Here is a 24551-nt window from a genome sequence, read left to right on the forward strand (position 1 = left end):
CAATGAACAAACCGACAAATGTATTCAATCAAATGCATGTTTATTGTGATATGAGTGAATTTCCAGTATGTTAATGATTAATGCACTGGAGGCTGATATGGAATGACCCCAGGATCTGCGAAAGAACAAAATATTAAATTCAGACACATAATTCAAGCAACTGAATTCTTTTTGTTGTAGCAGTGGCTGTTTGAGCAGCAACACTGTGTGGACAGATCTCTGTATCATGCCATTTTCCCCACCCCATGTTGTGCACCACATATATGGTCCTTTAAGATACTTACATTCGCATATGTACGCCACCTCCAGGTACTTGTAAGTGCCACCACAGGGGTCTCCAAACACTGAGTTGCTCACGTTGATACTGCACCTGTTTTTCCCATTGCAGCTGTGGAGACAGAGCGACATGAGTGAACCTTTAACCTGAGGTATGAGTTGACAAAGACTTTTTGGTTTGGAGGTCTTGTGGAAAGCATGTTGCAGTTTAATATAGCTGCTTGGTATGGGAATCTGAATGTGAAGCAGAAAAACAAGCTTTCCTCAATTGTGAAAATTGCAGGAAGGTGGTTGGTAAGCCACAACTTCAATTTGGTGAGTTGTTCAATGGGGCAGTTGTCAGGAAGGCCACACAGTTATCTGGGGATACTTCACACCCCTTACACTCACAGTTTGAACTGCTTCCATCTGGCCGCAGATTCAGAGTCCCGAGTGCGAGCCGGAACATAAATAAGAAATCTTTCATTCCACATGCCATACATGCTCTGAACATAACATGATTGTACCTGCTGTTGCTGGGTTTTTTTTGTTTCGTTTTTTTCTATTTGCACAACAACTTTACTCAACTTTTCTTTTCCTTTCTGTTGTGTATCTTGATGAGTGTTCTGGTTTTGTCTTGTGTAGTTTGGTGTCTGGAGAGACCGAAGACAGATTTCCACTACGGTGGATAATGAAGTTTTATCTAAACTAATCTAATCATAACTGTCGTAAATTCTGCAGATTGCATTTTCTTCATTCATTCATCTTCTAACCGCTTCATCCTCTTGAGGGTCGTGGGGGGGCTGGAGCCTGTCCCAGCTGACATCAGGCGAGAGGCGGGGTACACCCTGGACAGGGTACCCCAATTTAGAGTCACCAATTAACCTAGTCCCCAATCTGCATGTCTTTGGACTGTGGGAGGAAGCCGGAGTGCCCGGAGAGAACCCACGCTGACACGGGGAGAACATGCAAACTCCACACAGAAGGGCTCCCACGCCCGGGATCGAACCGGCAACCCTCTTGCTGTGAGGCGAGAGTGCTAACCACCACACCACCGTGCATTTTCTTATTTTTTAAAAGTTTTTCTTGCGTGGCATTTGCATTTATTGGACAGGACAGCTTGAAAGGGGAGAGGGAGGAGGTGACATGCAGCATAGAGCTGTGGGCTGGAATCGAACCCGCAGCTACTGTGGCAAGGATCTTCTCTTTATACACTGGTCGCCTGTTCTACCCACTGAGATACTGGGTGCCCCAAAGATTGCATTTCCTTGATGCAGAACAACACACACTGTAGCTGAGTTACTGCAGTGCTTCAAGCCACATGGTTTGAACACACACACACACACACACACACACACACACACACACACACACACACATACAAAATGTCCATGTTTTTTTGTACATAATGTGTAGCATGGATGTCTTTGTGCATGTTAAATGCCTCCCTTCTTTGATCCCTTTTTTGTCAATCTTACTTTCTCTCTAACTGACTGACTCATTTGAAGTTATCTCTCTGTACCAGTAGAAAATAATTTATTGAAGTCTTGATTTATTCCTTATATTTAGCAAAGGGTGTGCAGCTGTACCTGTCAGCAACTATGGTAGTGGGGCGTGAGCAGTCAACTGTTTGGATCTGAGAAGTAGGCCGTCCGAAAGAGCAGGTTGTGCGGTCATGGCGTCCATAGTCAGCCCCATACACAAAGATAACCTGTCCTACATCTGTCAGAAAGAGGAGGAACAATTAGAGAGGACAGAGATGAAGTTAAGAGTTAGAACAGTAAGAGCTGAAAATGTAATTATGCTCTTGTATGTCATATTAAATCACCATAAATACAAACAAGGAAAATAAATATATTACCACACTTGAGGTGTGCCACAGAGCCCTCACAGGCAGCAAAGTGAACTGTCAAAGTAACATGAAACAATCACATGAGACTTCACACTATAAAACTGTCAGCGTTTTCTTCACTCTTAGTTTCATGCAGACATGACTGACTTGCTGGGAAGCAGGTGAAGGTGGTTTCCAGGTATTTGTAGATGCCACGGCAGGGGTTAGAGTTATGAACAAGGTTTACGTTCAGTTCACACTCCCTCTTGCCATCACACCTGTGGGAAACACATTAGGAACAAGTTTTGGCACAAATCAAAAGCACACTAAAATTAGTGTAGATACTGTGGTAACTTTGATGAATGTCTGAGACTATTCCCGAAACTTTAAATGCAGTATTTAGCGTGAGTATGTGAGATACCACTTGTTTTAATGTACAATATAACATCAGTTTGATGACTGTTGGAAAATAATTGAGGCTGGGGATTGTATGTATCAAGAGATTCAAACCAGGTCAATTTGATCTGTCAGATTTACAAAAATACTCTGCTGTAAAAAAAAAAAAAAAATCCACAATGAAACCAACAACAAAACCCCAAGAAAATGTGTCTCAAGGTGCTGAAGAGTTAACAAAGAGATGACATCATCTACTTCATTTGGTTACTTAAAAACCTTTATGATTTGACGTAGCTTTACATTTACTCAAGCATATTATTTAAGTACAATTTTGAGGTACTTGTACTTAACTTGAGAATTTCCATTTTATGGTATTATTTAATTCTTACATTGGAAGCAAATATTGCACTTTTTATTTTGACAGTTTGCACATTCAGATTGGTAATGCAAAATATGAAATCAACCACTAAATTATGATGTATGATTATAGATCAGGCTATAAGCTGATGTGCATATAAATGCATCAACAAGTATCCAATAATATAAAATAATATTTATTATTCAGAAATGTGCCATTCTGCATAATGAGTACTTTTACTTTTAGTAACATATATCTTCATACTTTTATACTTTTACTTGAGTGATGTTATGAATGCAGGATAACATTTAGAATACATGTGATTAAAAAATGTGTACCTTCTTCTGAGGACATCCACTGTGCCCCTTTGAACGCACGTTGTGTTGGCAAGCTGATTCTGAGGTCTTCCCTCACTGCAGGTCTCATTGTCTGCACGCCCATACAGTGCTGCTTGCACAACGATCACTCCAGATTCTGTTACACACCAAGGAGGAAATTAATAAACGATAAAGTTCAGAGGGGAGTTCTCCTCTAAAGAAATCACTATGGGAATCATTAACAATTTTTGTTATTTTGACCGAAAATTTCTACAGGCATATCTGATTTTTAAAAAAAAAGAAAGAAAGAAGAAAGAAAATAAAAAATCACTCTTCTCATTGTAAAAAAAACAACACCATTGTCAATGAAAATCTGTCTGACTAAGCTGCAACCTCTGAGGCTGAGAAATGAAGCCAATGCGGGAGTGCAAAAAACTGCAGTTCATTAGATGGCCACTTGAGGCTGGCTCTGAATCACAGTCAATCCCCATAGACAACCATGTTGAAATGCCCTATTTTACAGCAGAAACAACCACCGTTATAGTCTGGTACAAAAAACAGTTTTGGTCTCTATGGTCTCTTTGGTGCAGGGATGAATTTTATAATTCACCTGTTTGCATTTTTTTGAGGCCCAAAGTTATGCATATTCAAGGGCGAGGCTGCTCTGCTGGAAGGCTGTCTGCAAGGCGTCGCTACTGGTTGCTGCAGTCTATGGGTTACATCCATCCCTTGCTCCTCCACAGCTCCACCCTCTTGGTATGGCCACTTCTGGCTCCAAAAAAACAAGATGGCGACGGCCAAAATGCCGTACTCAAGGTTTCAAAACAGCAGTTCACAAACCAACGGGTGACATCACGGTAGCTACATCCATTATTTATATGGACTATGCAGGGGCGTCGCACCTCTGGGGGATGGGGGTGTTTTGACACCCCCATTTTTACAGCAAGATGATTTCATCCCCCCCACATTTTCACCCCCCACACATTTTCCAAAAGTAAACCCGTTTGCCCACCCTGGCAGTGCGGCACCAGCATGGAGCGCACCTCACCCCCCCGCCAACAGACTGTATCATTAAACACTGTGTAATATAACGTTAGCATACGTTACATGTGCTGACGTTAGCAAGCTAGCCGCGTGACATTTAATCATTATGGACAGGCTACGTGACCATCATGTGTGATCGCCTTCAATATGATGTGATGGTCGTCTCAAAGGCGGTGTAAAATTTGCCCAACCCATCCGGAGCTCAGGTAATTTTGACCCTCAATCAGAGACCTGTAATTGCCGTTTTTCTGGTCATCGGAGGCCAGGCAATCAATAAAATATTCTTGAATACCTAAAACAAAACACAAACACGTGTAGTTGTTGTTGTTTTTAGTCACGTAGCCTGCAATAGATTTCGAGTACAGGAAACACTCCACAAGAACCATGCGCAGATAAAAACTAGACAATAGAGAAAAAACAGAGAAAAAAAATATATACACACAGTATAACAAATAGAAGACTGAATCTATGCATACCCCTAAATAAAGGGTTGGGAGTGGAGTGTTTCCTGTACTCGAAAACTATTGCTGTGCAGAGAGGACTACACACTCTGCTTTTGAACTACATCTCCCATCTAAGGGGGAGTGGCACAGCACAAGTATTGCTGATCGCCTTGATCAACCACATAATTCTGTTCTTTTTCTCAGGTGCAGACTGTTACCCTGACGACGGTCCTCAGACCGAAAGCTTAGGCTTTATGTCCAACTCCACTACTTCCTGGACTTAAACCAGCTCCTTTATTTCCTGTCTTACATTATTGGACAAACTGATTAATCCAGGTGTGTCTGACCTCAGTACTAGTCACAATAATGGTCAGACACACCTGGATTAATCAGTTTGTTAGTCTTGTCTCAGTTCTCAGAGGGGTATTTCAGGCAGGAGGTTCAACAAACTCTGAGTCTATCCCTGAACTCTGAGTTGATTTACCCTGAGATGGGAAACTCTGAGTTACCGGTTCCAGAACAGCTGATCTGAGTTAGTTCAGTCAACTCTGAGTATGTTCACTCTGAGTTAAGCCGACAATAAAAAGCCATCATCAATGGAGCTCCGACTCCACGATTCACCATGGCAACAGGTAAATAAAAGACAGCGCCTCCATTTTAATCCAGTGGATGTAGAGATATTAATGCATGTGTAGCAGACGGTGCATGTTTATCTTTAAAAGAAGAGCCTGAGCCAGAGCGAAGGAAGTGTAAATAAGTTAACCATAAAGTTAATAAAAAAGTTTTATTCAGTGTTGTCCGTTTATTCATCATTTATCAGACTTACATTTCCTTAATGAAGATAAAGTGGCTGTGTATCAGGCTGTAGATACATTACATTATATTAATATATTTGTTCAGATTTAATCTGATGGGGAAAAACACAGGAGGCAGCAACTGAAAAATAGGAAGATTTAAAACATATAGTCTAGGCTATAGATCAAAGACATAAAGACATGACTGTAAACTCACAGTCTGACCCAGTAATAATATGTGTGGTGATTTGCACTTGAAAAGACGTTGAGGTTAAAATACATAGATTTTAAAATGTTGGACATCTATTTGTATCTTGACTCAACAGCATTCAGTGACTTTATTTCAGCTACAAATGTAGTAAATTTAAAGACAGTGAAATGCTGCACCATTGCTCACTCAGAAATATGAACATACAATCCCAAATATTAGGCTAAAGGAATTATGTTCCATCAGTGCGACCAATGACATCAGTGATAGAGATCATTAGTCATTGACACTACGTGTCTAAAGCTTCATACCGATTTTTAAAATTTAAATAATTAGACCTATACATTATGTGCAATAAACATTTGGGAGCTGCTCTAACAGACTGACAGTCTGATCCTTGTGCACAGTGTTCTAAAAAATAATAAATATAAAAAGGACAGAGGTTTGATTCTGAGCTGAGGATGAATTCTCGCTGTGTAATATTTGAATGTTAAGACAAAAACTGATGTCCAAAGAAATGATTGATGTGCATAAATTCAGTAATTTAAGACAGTCCTGAGTAACAAACTAATATCCAGCAGGATTTAGACTGTGACAGACGGTAAATCTCCGCTAATTAACGCGCTTCGATACAAGCTTGACTGAATGAATGAGGAAATGAAACAGCGTGTAAGAGGGAGGAGACAGAGAGAAACTCAGGGTTTATTGAAGAAAACCTGCCAGCGAGCAGGTTAGGTTCACAGACTCAGTTGCCATGGTGATTGACTCAGAGTTTGATTTACCTCTCTTTCTGGAACTGAAGACCCAGAGTTTCCCTCATTTCAGGGTTAACTTACTCAGAGTTTTTACTAAACCCGCTTTCTAGAATACCCCTCAGGTAGCCTACAATGATATGGTTTGGTATATGTTCATATTAAAAATTGATAACAGATTAAATTTGTTTTAATAAATATGCATGTTCATAATGAATGACACTCAGTTCATAATGACTGACTCTATGTTGGAAGAACCTCTGAATACTGTCTGGGAGCATTAATTTTGGAGAAGGAAACAGCCAAAGGCAGGCAGGATGTGGTGCTCATGTGCCACCCCTGGAACACCCCCACATTTAAAATCACTGCTCCACCCCTGGGACTATGGACGTGACTCGGGCATAAATCACATTAATGAATGAGTTGATGTATTTAAGTTTTACTCACATTATGTAATTTCGTTCGCATAAAATAGCCGCAGGTAACGCTGGCTAACTTGCTCAATGTTACAACTTAGCATACACATAAGCTCATTCCACACATTTGCTTGGTGGCTGGCATGAGCCACTTGTCGTAGTAGCACATTGTAGTAAGCATGTGGCAGGAAGAGCGCTTTTATTTAGTTAATTCAGTTAGTCAGTCAATCAATCAATCAATTTTATTTATAAAGCCCAATATCACAAATCACAATTTGCCTCACAGGGCTTTACAGCATACGACATCCCTCTGTTCTTATGACCCTCGTCACACTGTATGATTTACAGTGACATATCATCTGGTTTCCCATAGCAACTAGAACTTTACCTTGATTAAAATTACAGATTTCTCTGGGTTTGAACATTGTTAGAATCATTTGGGATAATGTGAATGCACAACTCAACAAAATATATAAAATAGTAGATTTGAATGTGTAAATGTCACATATTATATTTTCAAATGAGATTAGTCATACCACAGCTCAGGCGCTGGACATTCCCGGAGCTGCCACAGGTGACAACTTTCTCCGTGGAAACAACTACAATAACAGATACCAAAGCATAAGTTGAAGTGGGTTGAAGCCACACACTGTATGTAGAAAATAAATGCAGGCATCATCATGATCACATTCACTCAGACATTTACCTGCTGTCATGAGCAAACATGTTGCTGCCAGCACTGAAAAGAAACATCACTGTCAAACTGTGTCAGCCAAACACAAGTAAAAGTTACAAAGTCTTGCTAAAGTCTTTGCCCTGAGTTAAAATGCCACATTAGTAAATTGTAATTGTAAACTCAGACAATCAAACTTAATTCCTAGTTTTACATGAACCCACATAATTATTCTTTCAGTTGTCAGCTGTGTACTCACACAGTGTGGTGCTGAGTCTGTAGCAGAGCATGATGTTAGAAGATCCTATCTGAGCTGAACACAGGGACTGACGGATGTAGAAACAGAAACACCTGTATCTCTTCTGCCCAGTGAGGAACTGTCTTTGCCTTATATACAAAACAATGGCTTGATCTTGCCGAACTGGCTCCTAACACCACTGTGGAAAAATGTGAACATACAATCAAAACCAGAATGTCTTCATTTAGATTTAACGCTGATGACAGAGGACAATGACTTATACTTTGCTGACTCATGTTGCGGAAATATAAAAAGGTGAGGCATGCAAAGGTCTGTGCAAAAACAAGACAGTTAATTGAAATGACGGAAGTTGGAAGTTATTTAGAAAGTGCATTAGTTCTTGTGTGCTGATGTTGAGATATGATGCACTGACCCTGTTCAGAGGTTTTCCCCTATTTTCCTGCCTGACAACAAATTCTCTCATTCTTGTCTCTGACCCTCAGATTTCTCACTTTCTTCCTTGAATGAGAGTTCCCTTCCATTTAGAGATATATACACTGTATATATACAATGTGTGTGTCTCTTCCCTCCTCAGGGTGCAGATTTCATTTCATTATTGGCTGGGGGGACACAGAAACTGGGGGATTGGGGTCCTCCCCCAAGAATTTTTTATGCAACAGTTTTTGCCTTTTCTGCAGCTATTTATGGTTGGAATGTCTTTAAATTCATCAAAATAATGTCCTCTGTTAGTTTCATGTTTTTAATGGGGGGGGGCAAAGGCACTAAATACTGAGGGGGACACCTATGCTCCTCACAGCACTGCGTGATATGCAGTCGTGCTTGGTTTGCAATGTCTTCATCTCTTCATCATCCATGATGTTGGTTCCTGCAAACTGACAAATAAATGAATTATTGCATTGTTCATTTTTTTTTTATTTTCCTGTGAACTTACTGGAACACTCTCACCTATTGTTATTTTGTTTTGTCTCTTGACTTCCTGGAAGTCCCAGAAAACACCAGACACTGAGAGTCACTGCAGTGGAGCTTTGCTTGTGCAAATGTCTTTTGATTACTGTGAAGTCATCTTTAGCACAAAAGCAAAATAACAATCACAAACTGACAAGACACACGCTGCTGGTTTAATGCATTTTATTTACTACATGTTTGTTGTGATCTTATTGTGACTTCAGTATGTTTGAAGGATCTGCAAAAAACAGATGAACGATTCACTTCAGATAAATACTGTATTTAAGTGACTGGTTGCACAAACTGTTACTGCATGATCATAAACTGCATTTTACAGTCTATTAGCACAGCACATTGTTTCTGAAAACAAAAACCACTCAAACCGCACAAAACTGAAATAGTTATGGATTAATAGAGCCTATTTTTATCATTGCAAAGATAAGTAGTTGGGTTGATAAATCTCTGCATCACAGCTGTTTACCACCAGATGCTGTATTCCACATTATGTTTCCCTCTGCACATTTAACCCACAGACAAGCCTCAGTAGCGTAACACAGTGCTAACTGGCCTTCGAGCTACTGATCCTAAATCTCATCAGGCATCCAGCATCCCCGGGGCATTCCTGAGCAGTTTTTGCAGTGTGACATGGTGCATTGTGTGCCATCGACGAGTGCTGTTGTGAAGGGATGTACTTGGTCTGCAACAACATTTAGGTGGGTGGTGCGTGTCAAGTCACATCCACATAAATGCCAGGACCCAAAGTTTCCCAGCAGAACATGACATTGTAGCATAATGATGACATTTGGGTAGCAGCACTTCACACTTCACATGAAAGTGGTACACAAGACGTCTGTGCGACTTGCTGGCTGTTCATTTGAACACATGAGGGCAGTATAAGTGTGTTGGACCACAGCTTCAGTCTGATTTATTCCACACTCGGTGCAGAATAAGCAGTGGGTGTTGTCAACACATTATAAGGCATCAAAAGCTCATCAAACCCACATTATGGGCACAGGTAGTTTTAATCGGTGCATAATAAAAAGGAAGTGACTTTCTGTAAGTTTCACACACACCAAATGAAAGCTGCAAAACAAAAAAATCATCACTGTGCAGCTGACAGCCCCGACAGATCTGAATCGCAAGAAAGAAGAAAAACACATTATTCATCACTTTATAGCGTTGTCTCTTTCCTGTTTTGTTTTTACAGATACCTGCAGCTTCTGCAGGGAAAAACAATGTACCCCTGTCTGGTGGATGCAGAGGGACATGTGATCTCATTCCCACCTATTACCAACAGTGAGAAAACCAAGGTGTCTATGTCTATTTTCTCCCTGGTTATCACACTGTAATCAAATCTTCCCAGAAGAGAGGATTTCATATGAAATGCTGTCACACGGTGGAAATGTCCTGTTGTCGTCTCATGATATAATAGCAGTAATAACATGATCAGCTGATTGTACTTTACAGATCAAGAAGACAACCACAGAGTTGTTCTTGGAGGTGACGAGTGCAGCCAGCCTGCAGACCTGTAAAGATGTTATGGACGCTCTGATTGTTGTAAGCTTTACTTTTTCTCTCTCTTTTCTCTGTCATTAACGAATATGTCAAGTGAGGCTTGGATTTCATTTTCATAGTTTTGGCCGTTGTTTCTATTGGTTACAACATCTTTAAATGAGTCTGGTCCAAGACTAGCTTTTCATGTAAAAACTATAGGACACCACTCATATTAAATGCTGTGTAACTTGTAGATGTTTTTGGATCATTAATAGTAACTTTATGTAAAACATTTGTGACGCTAGAGGAAAAGCTTATGTAAAGCTCAGTGCTGAGTACATTTCAGTATGTGAGACGTCGCATCATTATTAGACGCTCTGAGCAACTGACGTTGTATAAAAAGCAGAAAATTCTGCATAGTGAGGTGGTCAGGACTTTCACTGAGGAGAACGCTGTTCATGTCAAGTGTGAAACCAATATTCAATCTTATTTTAACTATGTAACACAATATGTCAGTGACATATGTCTCGTGACAAATGCACTTCTTTTAACCCAAACCTTGATCTTTTTTTAGACCTAAACAAGTAATGTTGTTGCCCAAACCTAATGAAGTCAACCTAAAAACTAAGTAAACCTACACTGACCAGAAACTGACATGCCATCCCTAACACGTCTAAAACTGACGCTTGTGGGGTACCTAGAGTGTCAGTGCACAGGGTCACAGGGTATTTGACGAGTTGGGTGTGAAAATGTGTTGCTTGTTTCTTTACTTCCCCTGCCCCCTTGGTTTTCCTGTTTTGGGTATATTTAATCTTAAGTGTTTATTTTGAACCTACATCTCTAAAACTTCAGGAGTTTTAATCTAATTTTGCATGGAAAGCATCGACGAAAACAGAGACGATCTAAGAAATTAAGTGGTCGATTTTTTTCCGGTGTCTTTGCTACACAGTCTGTTTTGAAACACTAATTAAACACAACATTGAAATCCCACACAGGCGTTTAAAGTGCATTTCCTGTTTCATTACAGAAAATGGCAGAGTTGAACAAGTTCACAGCAGAGCATCGGGAGGAGGCGGGGTCAGACGGGGAAGGGGACGGCCCACAAGAGCCTGCTGCCAGCGGCGAGACCTCCAGCGAACTGATCGTCCAGCAATTTTTGTACTGGAATTACAACTTATGGGTCCATCAAGTGATGCCCTCCGGCCCAAAAGACTTTTTCCCCATAAATTTAAATTGTGAAAGAGACATCTGAAAATTAGCGGATTTATTTCAACTTGTATGTAACTTGTAAGCTGTATGGGCCAAACTATTCCATATTAATACTCTGGTATATTTCTGTATCCGGAGTAGGATTCTGCAGTTATGTTTGACATTTCTTTAGCCAATGAACAAACCGACAAATGTATTCAATCAAATGCATGTTTATTGTGATATGAGTGAATTTCCAGTATGTTAATGATTAATGCACTGGAGGCTGATATGGAATGACCCCAGGATCTGCGAAAGAACAAAATATTAAATTCAGACACATAATTCAAGCAACTGAATTCTTTTTGTTGTAGCAGTGGCTGTTTGAGCAGCAACACTGTGTGGACAGATCTCTGTATCATGCCATTTTCCCCACCCCATGTTGTGCACCACATATATGGTCCTTTAAGATACTTACATTCGCATATGCACGCCACCTCCAGGTACTTGTAAGTGCCACCACAGGGTCTCCAAACACTGAGTTGCTCACGTTGATACTGCACCTGTTTTTCCCATTGCAGCTGTGGAGACAGAGCGACATGAGTGAACCTTTAACCTGAGGTATGAGTTGACAAAGACTTTTTGGTTTGGAGGTCTTGTGGAAAGCATGTTGCAGTTTAATATAGCTGCTTGGTATGGGAATCTGAATGTGAAGCAGAAAAACAAGCTTTCCTCAATTGTGAAAATTGCAGGGAAGGTGGTTGGTAAGCCACAACTTCAATTTGGTGAGTTGTTCAATGGGGCAGTTGTCAGGAAGGCCACACAGTTATCTGGGGATACTTCACACCCCTTACACTCACAGTTTGAACTGCTTCCATCTGGCCGCAGATTCAGAGTCCCGAGTGCGAGCCGGAACATAAATAAGAAATCTTTCATTCCACATGCCATACATGCTCTGAACATAACATGATTGTACCTGCTGTTGCTGGGTTTTTTTTGTTTCGTTTTTTTCTATTCGCACAACAACTTTACTCAACTTTTCTTTTCCTTTCTGTTGTGTATCTTGATGAGTGTTCTGGTTTTGTCTTGTGTAGTTTGGTGTCTGGAGAGACCGAAGACAGATTTCCACTACGGTGGATAATGAAGTTTTATCTAAACTAATCTAATCATAACTGTCGTAAATTCTGCAGATTGCATTTTCTTCATTCATTCATCTTCTAACCGCTTCATCCTCTTGAGGGTCGCGGGGGGGCTGGAGCCTGTCCCAGCTGACATCGGGCGAGAGGCGGGGTACACCCTGGACAGGTCACCAGACTATCGCAGGGCTGACACATAGAGACAAACAACCATTCACACTCACACGGACAATTTAGAGTCACCAATTGCATGTCTTTGGACTGTGGGAGGAATCGAACCGGCAACCCTCTTGCTGTGAGGCGAGAGTGCTAACCACCACACCACCGTGCCGCCCCGATTGCATTTTCTTATTTTTTAAAAGTTTTTCTTGCGTGGCATTTGCATTTATTGGACAGGACAGCTTAAGCATGAAAGGGGAGAGGGAGGAGGTGACATGCAGCATAGAGCTGTGGGCTGGAATCGAACCCGCAGCTACTGTGGCAAGGATCTTCTCTTTATACACTGGTCGCCTGTTCTACCCACTGAGATACTGGGTGCCCCAAAGATTGCATTTCCTTGATGCAGAACAACACACACTGTAGCTGAGTTACTGCAGTGCTTCAAGCCACATGGTTTGAACACACACACACACACACACACACACACACACACACAAAATGTCCATGTTTTTTTTTGTACATAATGTGTAGCATGGATGTCTTTGTGCATGTTAAATGCCTCCCTTCTTTGATCCCTTTTTTGTCAATCTTACTTTCTCTCTAACTGACTGACTCATTTGAAGTTATCTCTCTGTACCAGTAGAAAATAATTTATTGAAGTCTTGATTTATTCCTTATATTTAGCAAAGGGTGTGCAGCTGTACCTGTCAGCAACTATGGTAGTGGGGCGTGAGCAGTCAACTGTTCGGATCTGAGATGTAGGCCGTCCGAAAGAGCAGGTTGTGTGGTCACGGCGTCCATAGTCAGCCCCATACACAAAGATAACCTGTCCTACATCTGTCAGAAAGAGGAGGAACAATTAGAGAGGACAGAGATGAAGTTATGAATTGACCTATGGTCCCGCCCTCAAACCTGATGAGCCAATCACAGTGCGTATAGCCATTCCCATACACTTAGACATTCTCTGCCTGGACATTCACTGAAATGCATTACAGAAACTCAGTTTTGTTTTGTTATATGAGCTTTGTCAGAGATTTGAAGTTTAAAAATGGTCGAACAGTGTGCATGGGGTACATGCAACTCCGACACAAGGTATCCTGAGAGGCTGGGCGACAAGGTGTATTTTTTACACTTTAAACCACATCTCAACCGAGAAAAGTGTCTCCTTTGGATAAAGTTGCGCGGTAACGTTAGACCACAACATCAAGTCAACGTGAATAAGATTAACAATGATGTCTACATCTGTTTTAAGGTAAGTTAACATCGTGTTTGAGGCAACATATTGTCATTTTGCTGGAAAGAAATATAAAGTTATCTTTAACATCTCTAGCTAACGTTAGCTAAAGTTAGCCTGACATTAGCTCCTAGCTGCATTATTCATCATGTCACCTTGTTTGCTGGGAGTTCATTAGCCTATTTTGTTCTAGTTTTGTACTTTGGTGATCGTACATCATTGTTAGCTGTTGTCCAAAGGGCTCTAGTTAAGCTAACGTTAACTTCTGGAGCTTAGCTTCATTAACTTATCTGTAATCGCAGAGATAACAAAGGTTGGCAAACGTTATGCTGAATGATTCAGTGTAAATACTGTAGCACCAAACTAACGGAGAGACACTCTTGGTAAAGATGGTAAAAAGGCCGTTATCCTTTTCTCATATTCTGAGCCAAAAACCTTAACTTCAGTGGCACTTTAACTTGTTGTCTTTGATGGCGACGGCAACGAGATGTGGTTCACAAGCGTACACTGTAACCTGTAAATTTTTGCTCGTAATTTAAGCTTTTCATCGACCTTCTCAACAATAAAATGATGAATATATCCCTCCAATGTGTAGTTTAGGCCCTTTTGGTTACTTCTCAATGACATCTGATCGTTATGTCCCCCAAAATCATTGTGCGTCCTGCGAAATGCCGTGTACTGTGACACCTGCCATAGCGCCGGTCACTGAACGTTGATAGTTTTTTGTCCGAGTGAGTGGAGGGGGGCGTGGCTTAGCCATAGGTCAATTAGAACAATAGAGAGAGTTGAAAATGTAATTATGCTCTTGTTTGTCATATTAAAGCACCATAAATACAAACAAGGAAAATAAATATATTACCACACTTGAGGTGTGCCACAGAGCCCTCACAGGCAGCAAAGTGAACTGTCAAAGTAACATGAAAGAATCACATGAGACTTCACACTATTAAACTGTTAACTTTTTCTTCACTGTTAGTTTCATGCAGACATGACTGACTTGCTGGGAAGCAGGTGAAGGTGGTTTCCAGGTATTTGTAGATGCCACGGCAGGGGTTAGAGTTACGAACAAGGTTTACGTTCAGTTCACACTCCCTCTTGCCATCACACCTGTGGGAAACACATTAGGAACAAGTTTTGGCACAAATCAAAAGCACACTAAAATTAGTGTAGATACTGTGGTAACTTTGATGAATGTCTGAGACTCTGCTATTTATTCCCTAAACTTTAAATGCAGTATTTAGTGTGAAATGTAGGCTTGAGTACGTGAGATACCACTTGTTGTAATGTACAGTATAATAATAATTTGACTGTTATATTTTGGGTTGGGGATTGTATGTATCAAGAGATTCAAACCAGGTCATTTTGGTCTGTCAGATTTTCAAAAATAGTCTGATGTAAAAAAAAAAATAAAATAAAATAAACAATAATAATAATAATAATAATAATAATAATACACAATGCCATCAGAGTATACAACGAAACCTCAAGAATATGTGTCTCAAGGTGCTGAAGAGTTAACAGAGAGGTTAAGATCATTTACTTCATTTGGTTACTTAAAAAAAACTTCATGATTTGACGTAGCTTTTATTTCTACCTGTATGCAGGTGTACATTTACTCAAGTATTATATTTAAGTACAGTTTTGAGGTACTTGTACTCAGAGATGGCCAAAAATACATCAAAATGTATTTTGTGCAAAATACAAAATATCCCTCAAATAAATGTATCAAAATAAAATACAAAATACTGGTGCCAGAAAATGTATCAAAATAAAATACATGTATTTTGTATTTTCAAATACAAAAATCCCTGACCAAAAATGCTCAAAATTTGCATACTGCAACTAGAGACCATGAGTAACTATACCAGAAAGAATGCCCACGATTCATCCATAGGTGGCGCTATACTAACCAATTCAAAGCTTTTCCTGAATAACTCAAAAAGTCCTTGACCAAAAATGCTCAAAATTGACATGCTGCAATTAGAGACCACAAGTAACTATGCCAGAAAGAACAACCATGACTCATCCATTAATGATAGTAGTAAATTTGGTCGCAGCTATTGCAAATTTGGTATGACAATCTGTTGAACTTGGAAGACGTGAGCAGCAAGGTAGTCTAATGGTAGTGTGGGTCCATCCACGTGAGCAGCATGCCTGGCAAGTCTAGTCTAGCTGTGCTGTGAACTGTCCACCAATGGTCTAGCTAAACAGCAGCGAGATACTGTAGCTACTGTAGCTAGTTAACTTGTTTTCTGTCTAACTTGAAGCCTTTGGAGCCCTGTGTTCAACTTTTTCAAATGAAAAAGAGAAAAAAAAGCTAGGGACATGTAGGGTACCCTAAAATATTATTTATTGATTCAGATTTAGATTCAGACAACTTTATCGATCCCACGTGAGGCAGTTCATTTGTAGTATACTCATCCCAAGCATTAACCACAACAACATACAATTTCCTATGTTATGCACAGTCCAGTAAAACAGACCACTAGGTCATTGAAGGGCACATTGAATGGCCCAAGTTTAAAAAAACATATAGATTAAAATTTCAATATATATATATATATATATATATATATATATTTATATATTTATATATATATATATATATATATATATATAAGTAAAAAATATTGTTACATCCAATATTATAAGAATGTGTAGTAGCCTATTATTTTTGTTTTTTGATTCGTGCAGAAAGTATTTTGAGTATTTTAAATACAAAATTACTCCACTCAAAAGTATTACAAAATACTCAAATGTAATTGAAATACGTATTTTAAATACAATTAATAGAAATACTGCCCATTCATATGGTATTATTTAATTCTTACATTACATTGGAAGCAAATATTGCACTTCTTACTCAATTTATTTTGACAGTTTAGTTACTTTGCACATTCAGATTGGTAATGCAAAGTATGAAATCAACCACTAAATTATGATGTATGATTATAGATCAGGCTATAAGCTGATGTGCATATAAATGCATCAACAAGTATCCAATAATATAAAATAATATTTATTATTCAGAAATGTGCCATTCTGCATAATGAGTACTTTTACTTTTAGTAACATATGTCTTGATACTTTTATACTTTTACTTGAGTGATGCTATGAATGCAGGATAACATTTAGAATACATGTGATTAAAAAATACCTTCTTCTGAGGACATCCACTGTGCCCTTTTGAGCGCACTGTGTGTTGGCAAGCTGATTCTGAGGTCTTCCCTCACTGCAGGTCTCATTGTCTGCACGCCCATACAGTGCTGCCTGCACAACGATCACTCCAGATTCTGTTACACACCAAGGAGGAAATTAATAAACGATAAAGTTCAGAGGGAGAGTTCTCCTCTAAAGAAATCACTATGGGAATCATTAACAATTTTTGTTATTTTGACCGAGCCTAACATTTCCGCAGGCATATCTGATGTAAAAAAAAAAAACAAAAAAAAAAACCTGAAATAAAATAAAAAAATCACTCTTCTCATTGTAAAAAAACAACACCATTGTCAATGAAAATCTGTCTGACTAAGCTGCAACCTCTGAGGCTGAGAAATGAAGCCAATGCGGGAGTGCAAAAAACTGCAGTTCATTAGATGGCCACTTGAGGCTGGCTCTGAATCACAGTCAATCCCCATAGACAACCATGCTGAAATGCCCTATTTTACAGCAGAAACAACCACCGTTATAGTCTGGTGCAAAAAACGGTTTTGGTCTCTATGGTCTCTTTGGTGCATGAGGCCCAAAGTTATGCATATTTAAGGGCGAGGCTGCTCTGCTGGAAGGCTGCTGCTGCTTATTCACATTATGTCATTTCGTAAAATAGCCGCAGGTAACGCTGGCTAACTTGCTCAGTGTTATAACTTAGCATACACTTAAGCTCATTCCACACATTTGCTTGGTGGCTGGCATGAGCCACTTGTCGTAGTAGCACATTGTAGTAAGCTGCTGGATTGATATAGCAATATCATATCAATAAGTTATGTCTCTACCGGATTACTGTGCTGCAAAATGGCAAGAATTAATGAAAACATGTGTTGTGTGGCAGGAAAAACACTATTATTTAGTTAATTCAGTCACACTGTATGATTTACAGTGACATATCATCTGGTTTCTCATAGCAACTAGAAATTTACCTTGATTAAAATTACAGATTTCTCTGGGTTTGAATCATTTGGGATAATGTGAATGCACAACTCAACAAAATATATAAAATAGTAGATTTGAATGTGTAAATGTCACATATGATATTTTCAAAAGAGATTAGTCATACCACAGCTCAGGCGCTGGACATTCCCGGAGCTGCCACAGGTGACAACTTTCTCCGTGGAAACAACTACAATAACAGATACCAAAGCATAAGTTGAAGTGGGTTGAAGCCACACACTGTATGTAGAAAATAAATGCAGGCATCATCATGATCACATTCACTCAGACATTTACCTGCTGTCATGAGCAAACATGTCGCTGCCAGCACTGAAAAGAAACATCACTGTCAAACTGTGTCAGCCAAACACAAGTAAAAGTTACAAAGTCTTGCTAAAGTCTTTGCCCTGAGTTAAAATGCCACATTAGTAAATTGTAATTGTAAACTCAGACAATCAAACTTAATTCCTAGTTTTACATGAACCCACATAATTATTCTTTCAGTTGTCAGCTGTGTACTCACACAGTGTGGTGCTGAGTCTGTAGCAGAGCATGATGTTAGAAGATCCTGTCTGAGCTGAACACAGGGACTGACGGATGCAGAAACAGAAACACCTGTATCTCTTCTGCCCAGTGAGGAACTGTCTTTGCCTTATATACAAAACAATGGCTTGATCTTGCCGAACTGGCTCCTAACACCACTGTGGAAAAATGTGAACATACAATCAAAGCCAGAATGACAGACGACAGAGGACAATGACAATGTCTCGCTGTATGTGATGATGAGCAAAAGAATTTCTCAATATGCTGACTCGTGTTACGGAATTATTACAAGTAAGGCGTGCAAAGCTCTCCGGAAAAACAACACGGTAATTGGAGTGACGAAAGTTGGAGGGTGTTCACAAAGTGCATTTGTCGGGATGTGATGTACTGCCTGTGCTCTGAGGTGGTTTTTCCAGCCTGACAACAAATGAGCTCATTCTTGTCTCTGACCCTTAAATTTCTTGCATCTTCTTCCTTGAAGGAGAGCCCCTTGTCTCACCAGTCTCATTTCTGTAGATCATGTGCTTTTGTGACCATTAGTTTTTCTTAATGTATATGTCTCTACCCTCCTCAGGGTGCAGATTTCGTTTCAACATTGGCTGGGGGATGACGACGAAACTGGGGATTTGGGGTCCTTCCACATGATATTTTTATGCAACACTTTTTGCCTTTTCTGCAGCTATTTATGGTTGAAATGTCTTTAATTTCATCAAAATAATTTCCTATGCTACTTTCATGTTTTCATTGGGGGGGGGACAAAGCCACATGTTCTAAACACTAAGGGAGACATGACCCCTGTGTCCCGCCCCCCGAAACCTACACCTATGCTCTTCACAGCACTGTGTGACTTGCAGTCTTTCTCGGTTTGCAGTGTCTTCATCTTTAACACTTATGTTTTCAAATTTACAATAACGTGACATTGTTTCCTGCAAACTGATGAACAATTGAGCTGTTGCAATGTTTTTTTTTTCCCCCTGTGAACTTACTGGAACACTCTGTAGCACCTATTGTTATTTTGTTTTTTCTCTGAACTTCCTGGAAGACCCAGAAAACACCAGACACTGAGAGTCACTGCAGTGGAGCTTTTCTTGTGCAAATATCTTTAGATTATTGTGAAGTAAGACAAGACACATGCTGCTGGTTTAATGCATTTTATTTAATGCATGTTTATTGTGATCTTATTGTGACCTCAGTATGTTTACAGGGTGTCATCTGGAGGGCTGGAAGGATCTGCAAAAACCAGATGAAAGATTCACCTCAGATAAATACTGTATTTAAGTGAATGGTTGCACAAAATGTGTTACGGCATTATAATTTAAAAAAATGCATTTTACACTTTGTTAACACAGCACAATGTTTCTGAAAACAAAAAACACTCAAATTGCACAAAACTGGAATACTTATGGATAAATAGAGTCTGTAACACAGTGCTAACTGGCCTTCCAGCTACTTACATTCACAAACGTAAGCCACTTCCAGGTACTTGAAAGTGCCGACACAGGGGTCTCCAAACACTGAGTTGCTTGCTTTGATACTGCAACTGTTTTTCCCATCACAGCTGTGGAGACAGAGCGGCATGAGTGAATACATGCATGATGCCTTTAACAGCCTTTAACCTGAAGTATGAGTTGACAAAAAGTGAGTAACTGTACTTGTCAGAAACGATGCTGGTCGGCTGTGAGCAGTCGCTATTTTGGATCTGAGAGGCAGGCCGTTTGTAAGTGCATGTGGTCTGGTCGTGGCGTCCATAATCAGTGCCGTAGACAGATATAACCTGCCCAGCATCTATCAAGAAGAGGAGGGAGAGTTGAAAGCAAAGATGAAAGAAAATGTAGCTTTGAGAGGCATGTGACCAAAGAAAAAAGTGAGATATTCAGATGAGCACTGAAGTGACATAAAAATAAAACAAAGCGAGTGGTTACGTGATCTTACCACAGTGCAGGTTTGCGAAAGAGTGCTCACATGTCACAAGGTGAACTGTCAAAATAACGTGACACACATCGATGCATTATTTACAACCAGTCGATGCATTTTGCGTCAGAAGGCACACTTCTTCAAATCAGATCACACAAATAAAAACAGTTTAGTTTAAGTGTATCCTGCTGACTCACAGACTCCATGGGAACACAATACTTCCTGTTTGAATCAACCAAGGCACTAAAAGCAGAGCCAAAAGCTTAAAACGTGGAAATATGTGAAGGGAAAATCACTGGAATCTGAATTTTCTACAATACATTATTTGACAGTATTAAGACACAGAACGTCCCATACCGTTAGACCGATCAGCCACATTAAAATCCACTGACAAGTGAAATTAATAACATTGATCATCTTGTCGGAATGCAATGTTCTGCTGGCAAACCTTGCATTTAAGCCATTTGAGACGCTCCACCCACCCAAAGATAGCACTCCCTGATGGCAGTGACCCCCTCCACAGGTCAATGCACCACACCACACTGCAAAAACTGCTCAGGAATGACCCGAGGATCACGACAAAGAGCTCAAGGTGTCGACCCGGCCTCCAAATTCCACTGATCCCAATCTCATCAGGCATCCAGCATCCTCGGGCCATTCCTTAGCCCAAGGTTGCTGGATGCTTTTTGCAGTGTGGCATGGCGCATTGTCCTGCTGGGGGTGAAACTGCCAGCGACGAGTGCTGTTGCCATGAGGGGATGTAATTGGTCTACAACAATATTTCGGTGGGTGGTGCCAGTCAAGTGTCATCCACATAAACACCAGGACCCGAAGTTTCCCAGCAGAACATGACATTGTAACAAGATGATGACAATGTTATTCACTTTACCTGTCAGCACTTTTAATGATGTGGCTGATAGGTGTATTTCCTGCCTGCTTGAAAACCTTGACATGCTGGCAAGAAGAAGCTATATATTTGTAAATAAAGCAAGTGAAAACCAGGGAAAAAAATATTTTTGGCAGCTTTAGTTTCATGCAGACATGTGACTGACTTGCTGGGAGGCAGATGTACTTGATCTGTAGATATTTGGAGGTGCCTTTGCAGGGATCGGGTGATCCAAAGACATTCACGCTCACTTCACACACCCTTTTTCCATCACACCTACAGGAAGAACACATAGGGCATGTTTCAAGCAGAATCACAGCCAAACACAGTGTTGTCACAATGCAAGAGACTGATTCCTTCCTCATTCTGCAATGATACAAAGGCTGAAGAATACACGATACTTGAGAACAGGGAGTTTTGGTGTTATGCATCCAGCGAGTGTGTTTTACGACCTGTGTACTTCTCAAGCATTGAATATGGAAGCAGTCAATGGCACCACAGCTGCTTGTAAAATGAATTGTGAAACAGATGTTTTTACTTATGTTGGGTCTGGTTGATTTATTTTTAAAAAAAAATTGAATTGAAGTCTCCTTTTAGCTACATTTAGAATGCATATAAATAAAATGCGGTATATCTTTATGATTGTACCTTCTCTTGAGGACGTCCACTGTGCCCTCTTGTGCGCAATCTGTATTGGTAAGCTGTGCCTGAGGTTTTCCCTCACTGCAGGTCTCACTGTCTGTGCGTCCATACAGTGCTTCCTGCACACTGATCACTCCAGTATCTGTTACACAGCAAAGAATTAGAAGAATTAGTAGTCATCACTTAATCTTGAAATGTACTTAAACTATATCATAGTAACTGATCCGCTGCTTCTGCTCACCCTAATCTACACATCAAAATGTTTTCATCATAATCCAGAAAAAAATCAACATGTTAAAGCTTTTTTTTTTAAATACCGTAACGCTGGTTGAATCAAAGATGTTAAAGTAAAAACAAAAAACACCTTAATGATCAAACAAGTGCTACCAGAATTTATGTAAGCACTGCTGAGGACAGGATATTTTAGGAAATAGAGGCATACCACAGCTCAGGCGCTGGACAGTCTCAACCTGACAGGTAAGAACTGTCTCTGTGGAAACAGCTAAAAACAGAGATGAAAGTATTAGTTTAACACAACGGCACATATGTAGAAATGTATTCAAGAATCCTCACACACAGATATTTACCTGGACTTACGAGCACACAGGCTGCTGCCAGCACTGAAAAGCAAACAGCACACAAGAGATACAAAGGGACACTTTGGCTTCATTGGCAAGAGAACTTAATTTTACCAAATCATAATCTAAGACTTCCTATATTTATATAAACATATCTTTTTATCATTATGCTAATCAGTATACTCACAGAGTGTGGTGCCGAGGCGAAGCATGGTTTAACAGGACTCAGTGGTCGGTGAGCAGTGAGAGTGATGGTGGGTGGGACACACACTGTATTTATTCATTTGGATCTGACGCAGTCTACGATTGTGCAAAACAAACCTGAACCTGACTCCAGTGGCTCCTATTCAGCTGGATGCAATATCCAAAATGAGAATAACAGAACCCCCATGAGGGCCGCCAGACATCCAGTCTCAGAGCACAGACTGAAGAGGCCTGAGCACTCATATATTATTGTAAGCCTAATGAGTCCCATATTCGGGTTACACTATGTGTTACATGAAACTGTGTCAAGTTTTAAGTTAAGGCTCAAAAACACATATGTCAGGGAAAAGCCTGAGTGTGGGTTTGGTTTAATACAGGATCTATTCATGATGACAATGTGATCATCCATTCAATGCAAACAATCTATACCATAAATAAATATGATTGTATAAGTGTGCACTATAGAGTTGAGTCATTTTGTTTGTTCTTACTTCAAAAAAAAATTAATTGAAAAAGTAATTAATTAAAAAAAATCTGTTTTTTGTTGTGTGCAATGCTATTTTTGTGTTGTGATTTTGTCAAAATATTGTACACTCTTATTAATCTTACTTATATTCTCCTATGACTGTTTTTATTTGATCATTCCTGTGTTTTGTTTGTTTTTTTATTTCTTTGTGAAGCACTTTGGTCAAAATTTGTTTTTAAATGTGCTCTATAAATAAATCTGACTTGATTTAACTGAGTTTGGTATAATTATGACAAATAACATAAGCGCTGTAAATTGGATGTCTGTATCCGTCCATTCACACAGGAAAAGCACAGCACTGTAAATTACAGCATTTAATGATGGCTGGATTCCATTCAGCTGTTTCAGTTTCAGGGTCCTAGATTTGTCATGTCATGGCTTATTCAACACTTTAATAAAACCGAGCCATTATTAATACCTGACATTTTAGTAACCACTGTATGTAAAACAGGGCTGGCCATGCTAGTGTATTACAATTGTTGAAATGTGAGGAAACAAAACAATGGATGATTTGTTCCAGCTGTTGGAAAGATGAGAAGGGGTTTAACTTGGTAATGTTATTGTTTTAACTGAGAAAAACAAGAGGATGTTTCTAAAATTTTAACTGGAAATCAAAGTGCTGATGTAAAATTTTAGAAGTCTGACTTGGGGCCAAGAGAAGAACTTAGCTTTGTTTTGATTTACAATAACTGCAGAACACAATCAGATGCAGGCAATAATCTCCTTTTAGAAAATGATTCAAAATAGCCAAAATGTATAAAGCTTGACATTGATACAGAGGTGATAATAGACGCAACCAAACTGACAATCAATGTACTCTAAAGGGAGGATGTAATGGGAGAATAAGACAGGCCCCAGGTTTGACCCTAGAGGAACTCCAGGGAGAGTCAGAGAAGCTCGAGCAGATAGCAATGAATAAACTGGTTATTAGGTTAATAGGACCATTCAATATCCAAAGCCATTTCCTTATAATTCCCAATAAAATATTACAATCTATTGTACTGTGTTGTATTGAAAGAGGTGCTTAAATCTCGAAGACTGCAGAAGTGGGGGATTCGACTCATGACTTGACTCAAGTCAGACTCACACTGATAAAAGGCTCAACTTTGATTTGGTATTCATGGCTAGAGACTTGCCTGAGACTTGAGACAGATGACTTGAAAGGACTTGACTTTTTCTAGACATTGAGAAGTTATGTTTCTTTTTTTTA

The 24551-nt window shown here is 39.7% G+C and overlaps 1 protein-coding gene across 1 annotated transcript; it reads right to left on the minus strand.

The window, feature by feature from the left end:
* Positions 1-23: 23 nt before the first annotated feature.
* On the minus strand, positions 24-22927 carry LOC125891562 (uncharacterized). The gene is made up of 18 exons (XM_049580932.1): positions 22799-22927; positions 22621-22653; positions 22476-22535; positions 22040-22175; positions 21558-21667; positions 20524-20568; positions 20244-20376; positions 20046-20149; positions 19793-19821; positions 18572-18740; positions 18346-18378; positions 18176-18238; positions 17060-17195; positions 14900-15009; positions 14762-14806; positions 13373-13505; positions 285-388; positions 24-115 (listed from the first exon to the last, which is right to left on the minus strand). Exons 1-18 carry the CDS (start codon positions 22821-22823, stop codon positions 78-80), a joined length of 1506 nt encoding a protein of 501 aa, XP_049436889.1. The 5' UTR covers positions 22824-22927; the 3' UTR covers positions 24-77.
* Between the last annotated feature and the right edge of the window lie 1624 nt (positions 22928-24551).

This window comes from Epinephelus fuscoguttatus, linkage group LG7, assembly GCF_011397635.1.
Source record: "Epinephelus fuscoguttatus linkage group LG7, E.fuscoguttatus.final_Chr_v1".
Lineage (NCBI taxonomy): Eukaryota > Metazoa > Chordata > Actinopteri > Perciformes > Serranidae > Epinephelus > Epinephelus fuscoguttatus.

Coding starts and splice junctions, on each gene's coding strand:
- LOC125891562 (XM_049580932.1), bottom strand. CDS start 22,823: ATGCTTCGCCTCGGCACCACACTCT. Junction 15,010..17,059: donor GTGGATGTCCTCAGAAGAAG/GTATTTTTTAAT, acceptor TGTTTCCCACAG/GTGTGATGGCAAGAGGGAGT. Junction 116..284: donor GGTGGCGTACATATGCGAAT/GTAAGTATCTTA, acceptor GTTCTTTCGCAG/ATCCTGGGGTCATTCCATAT.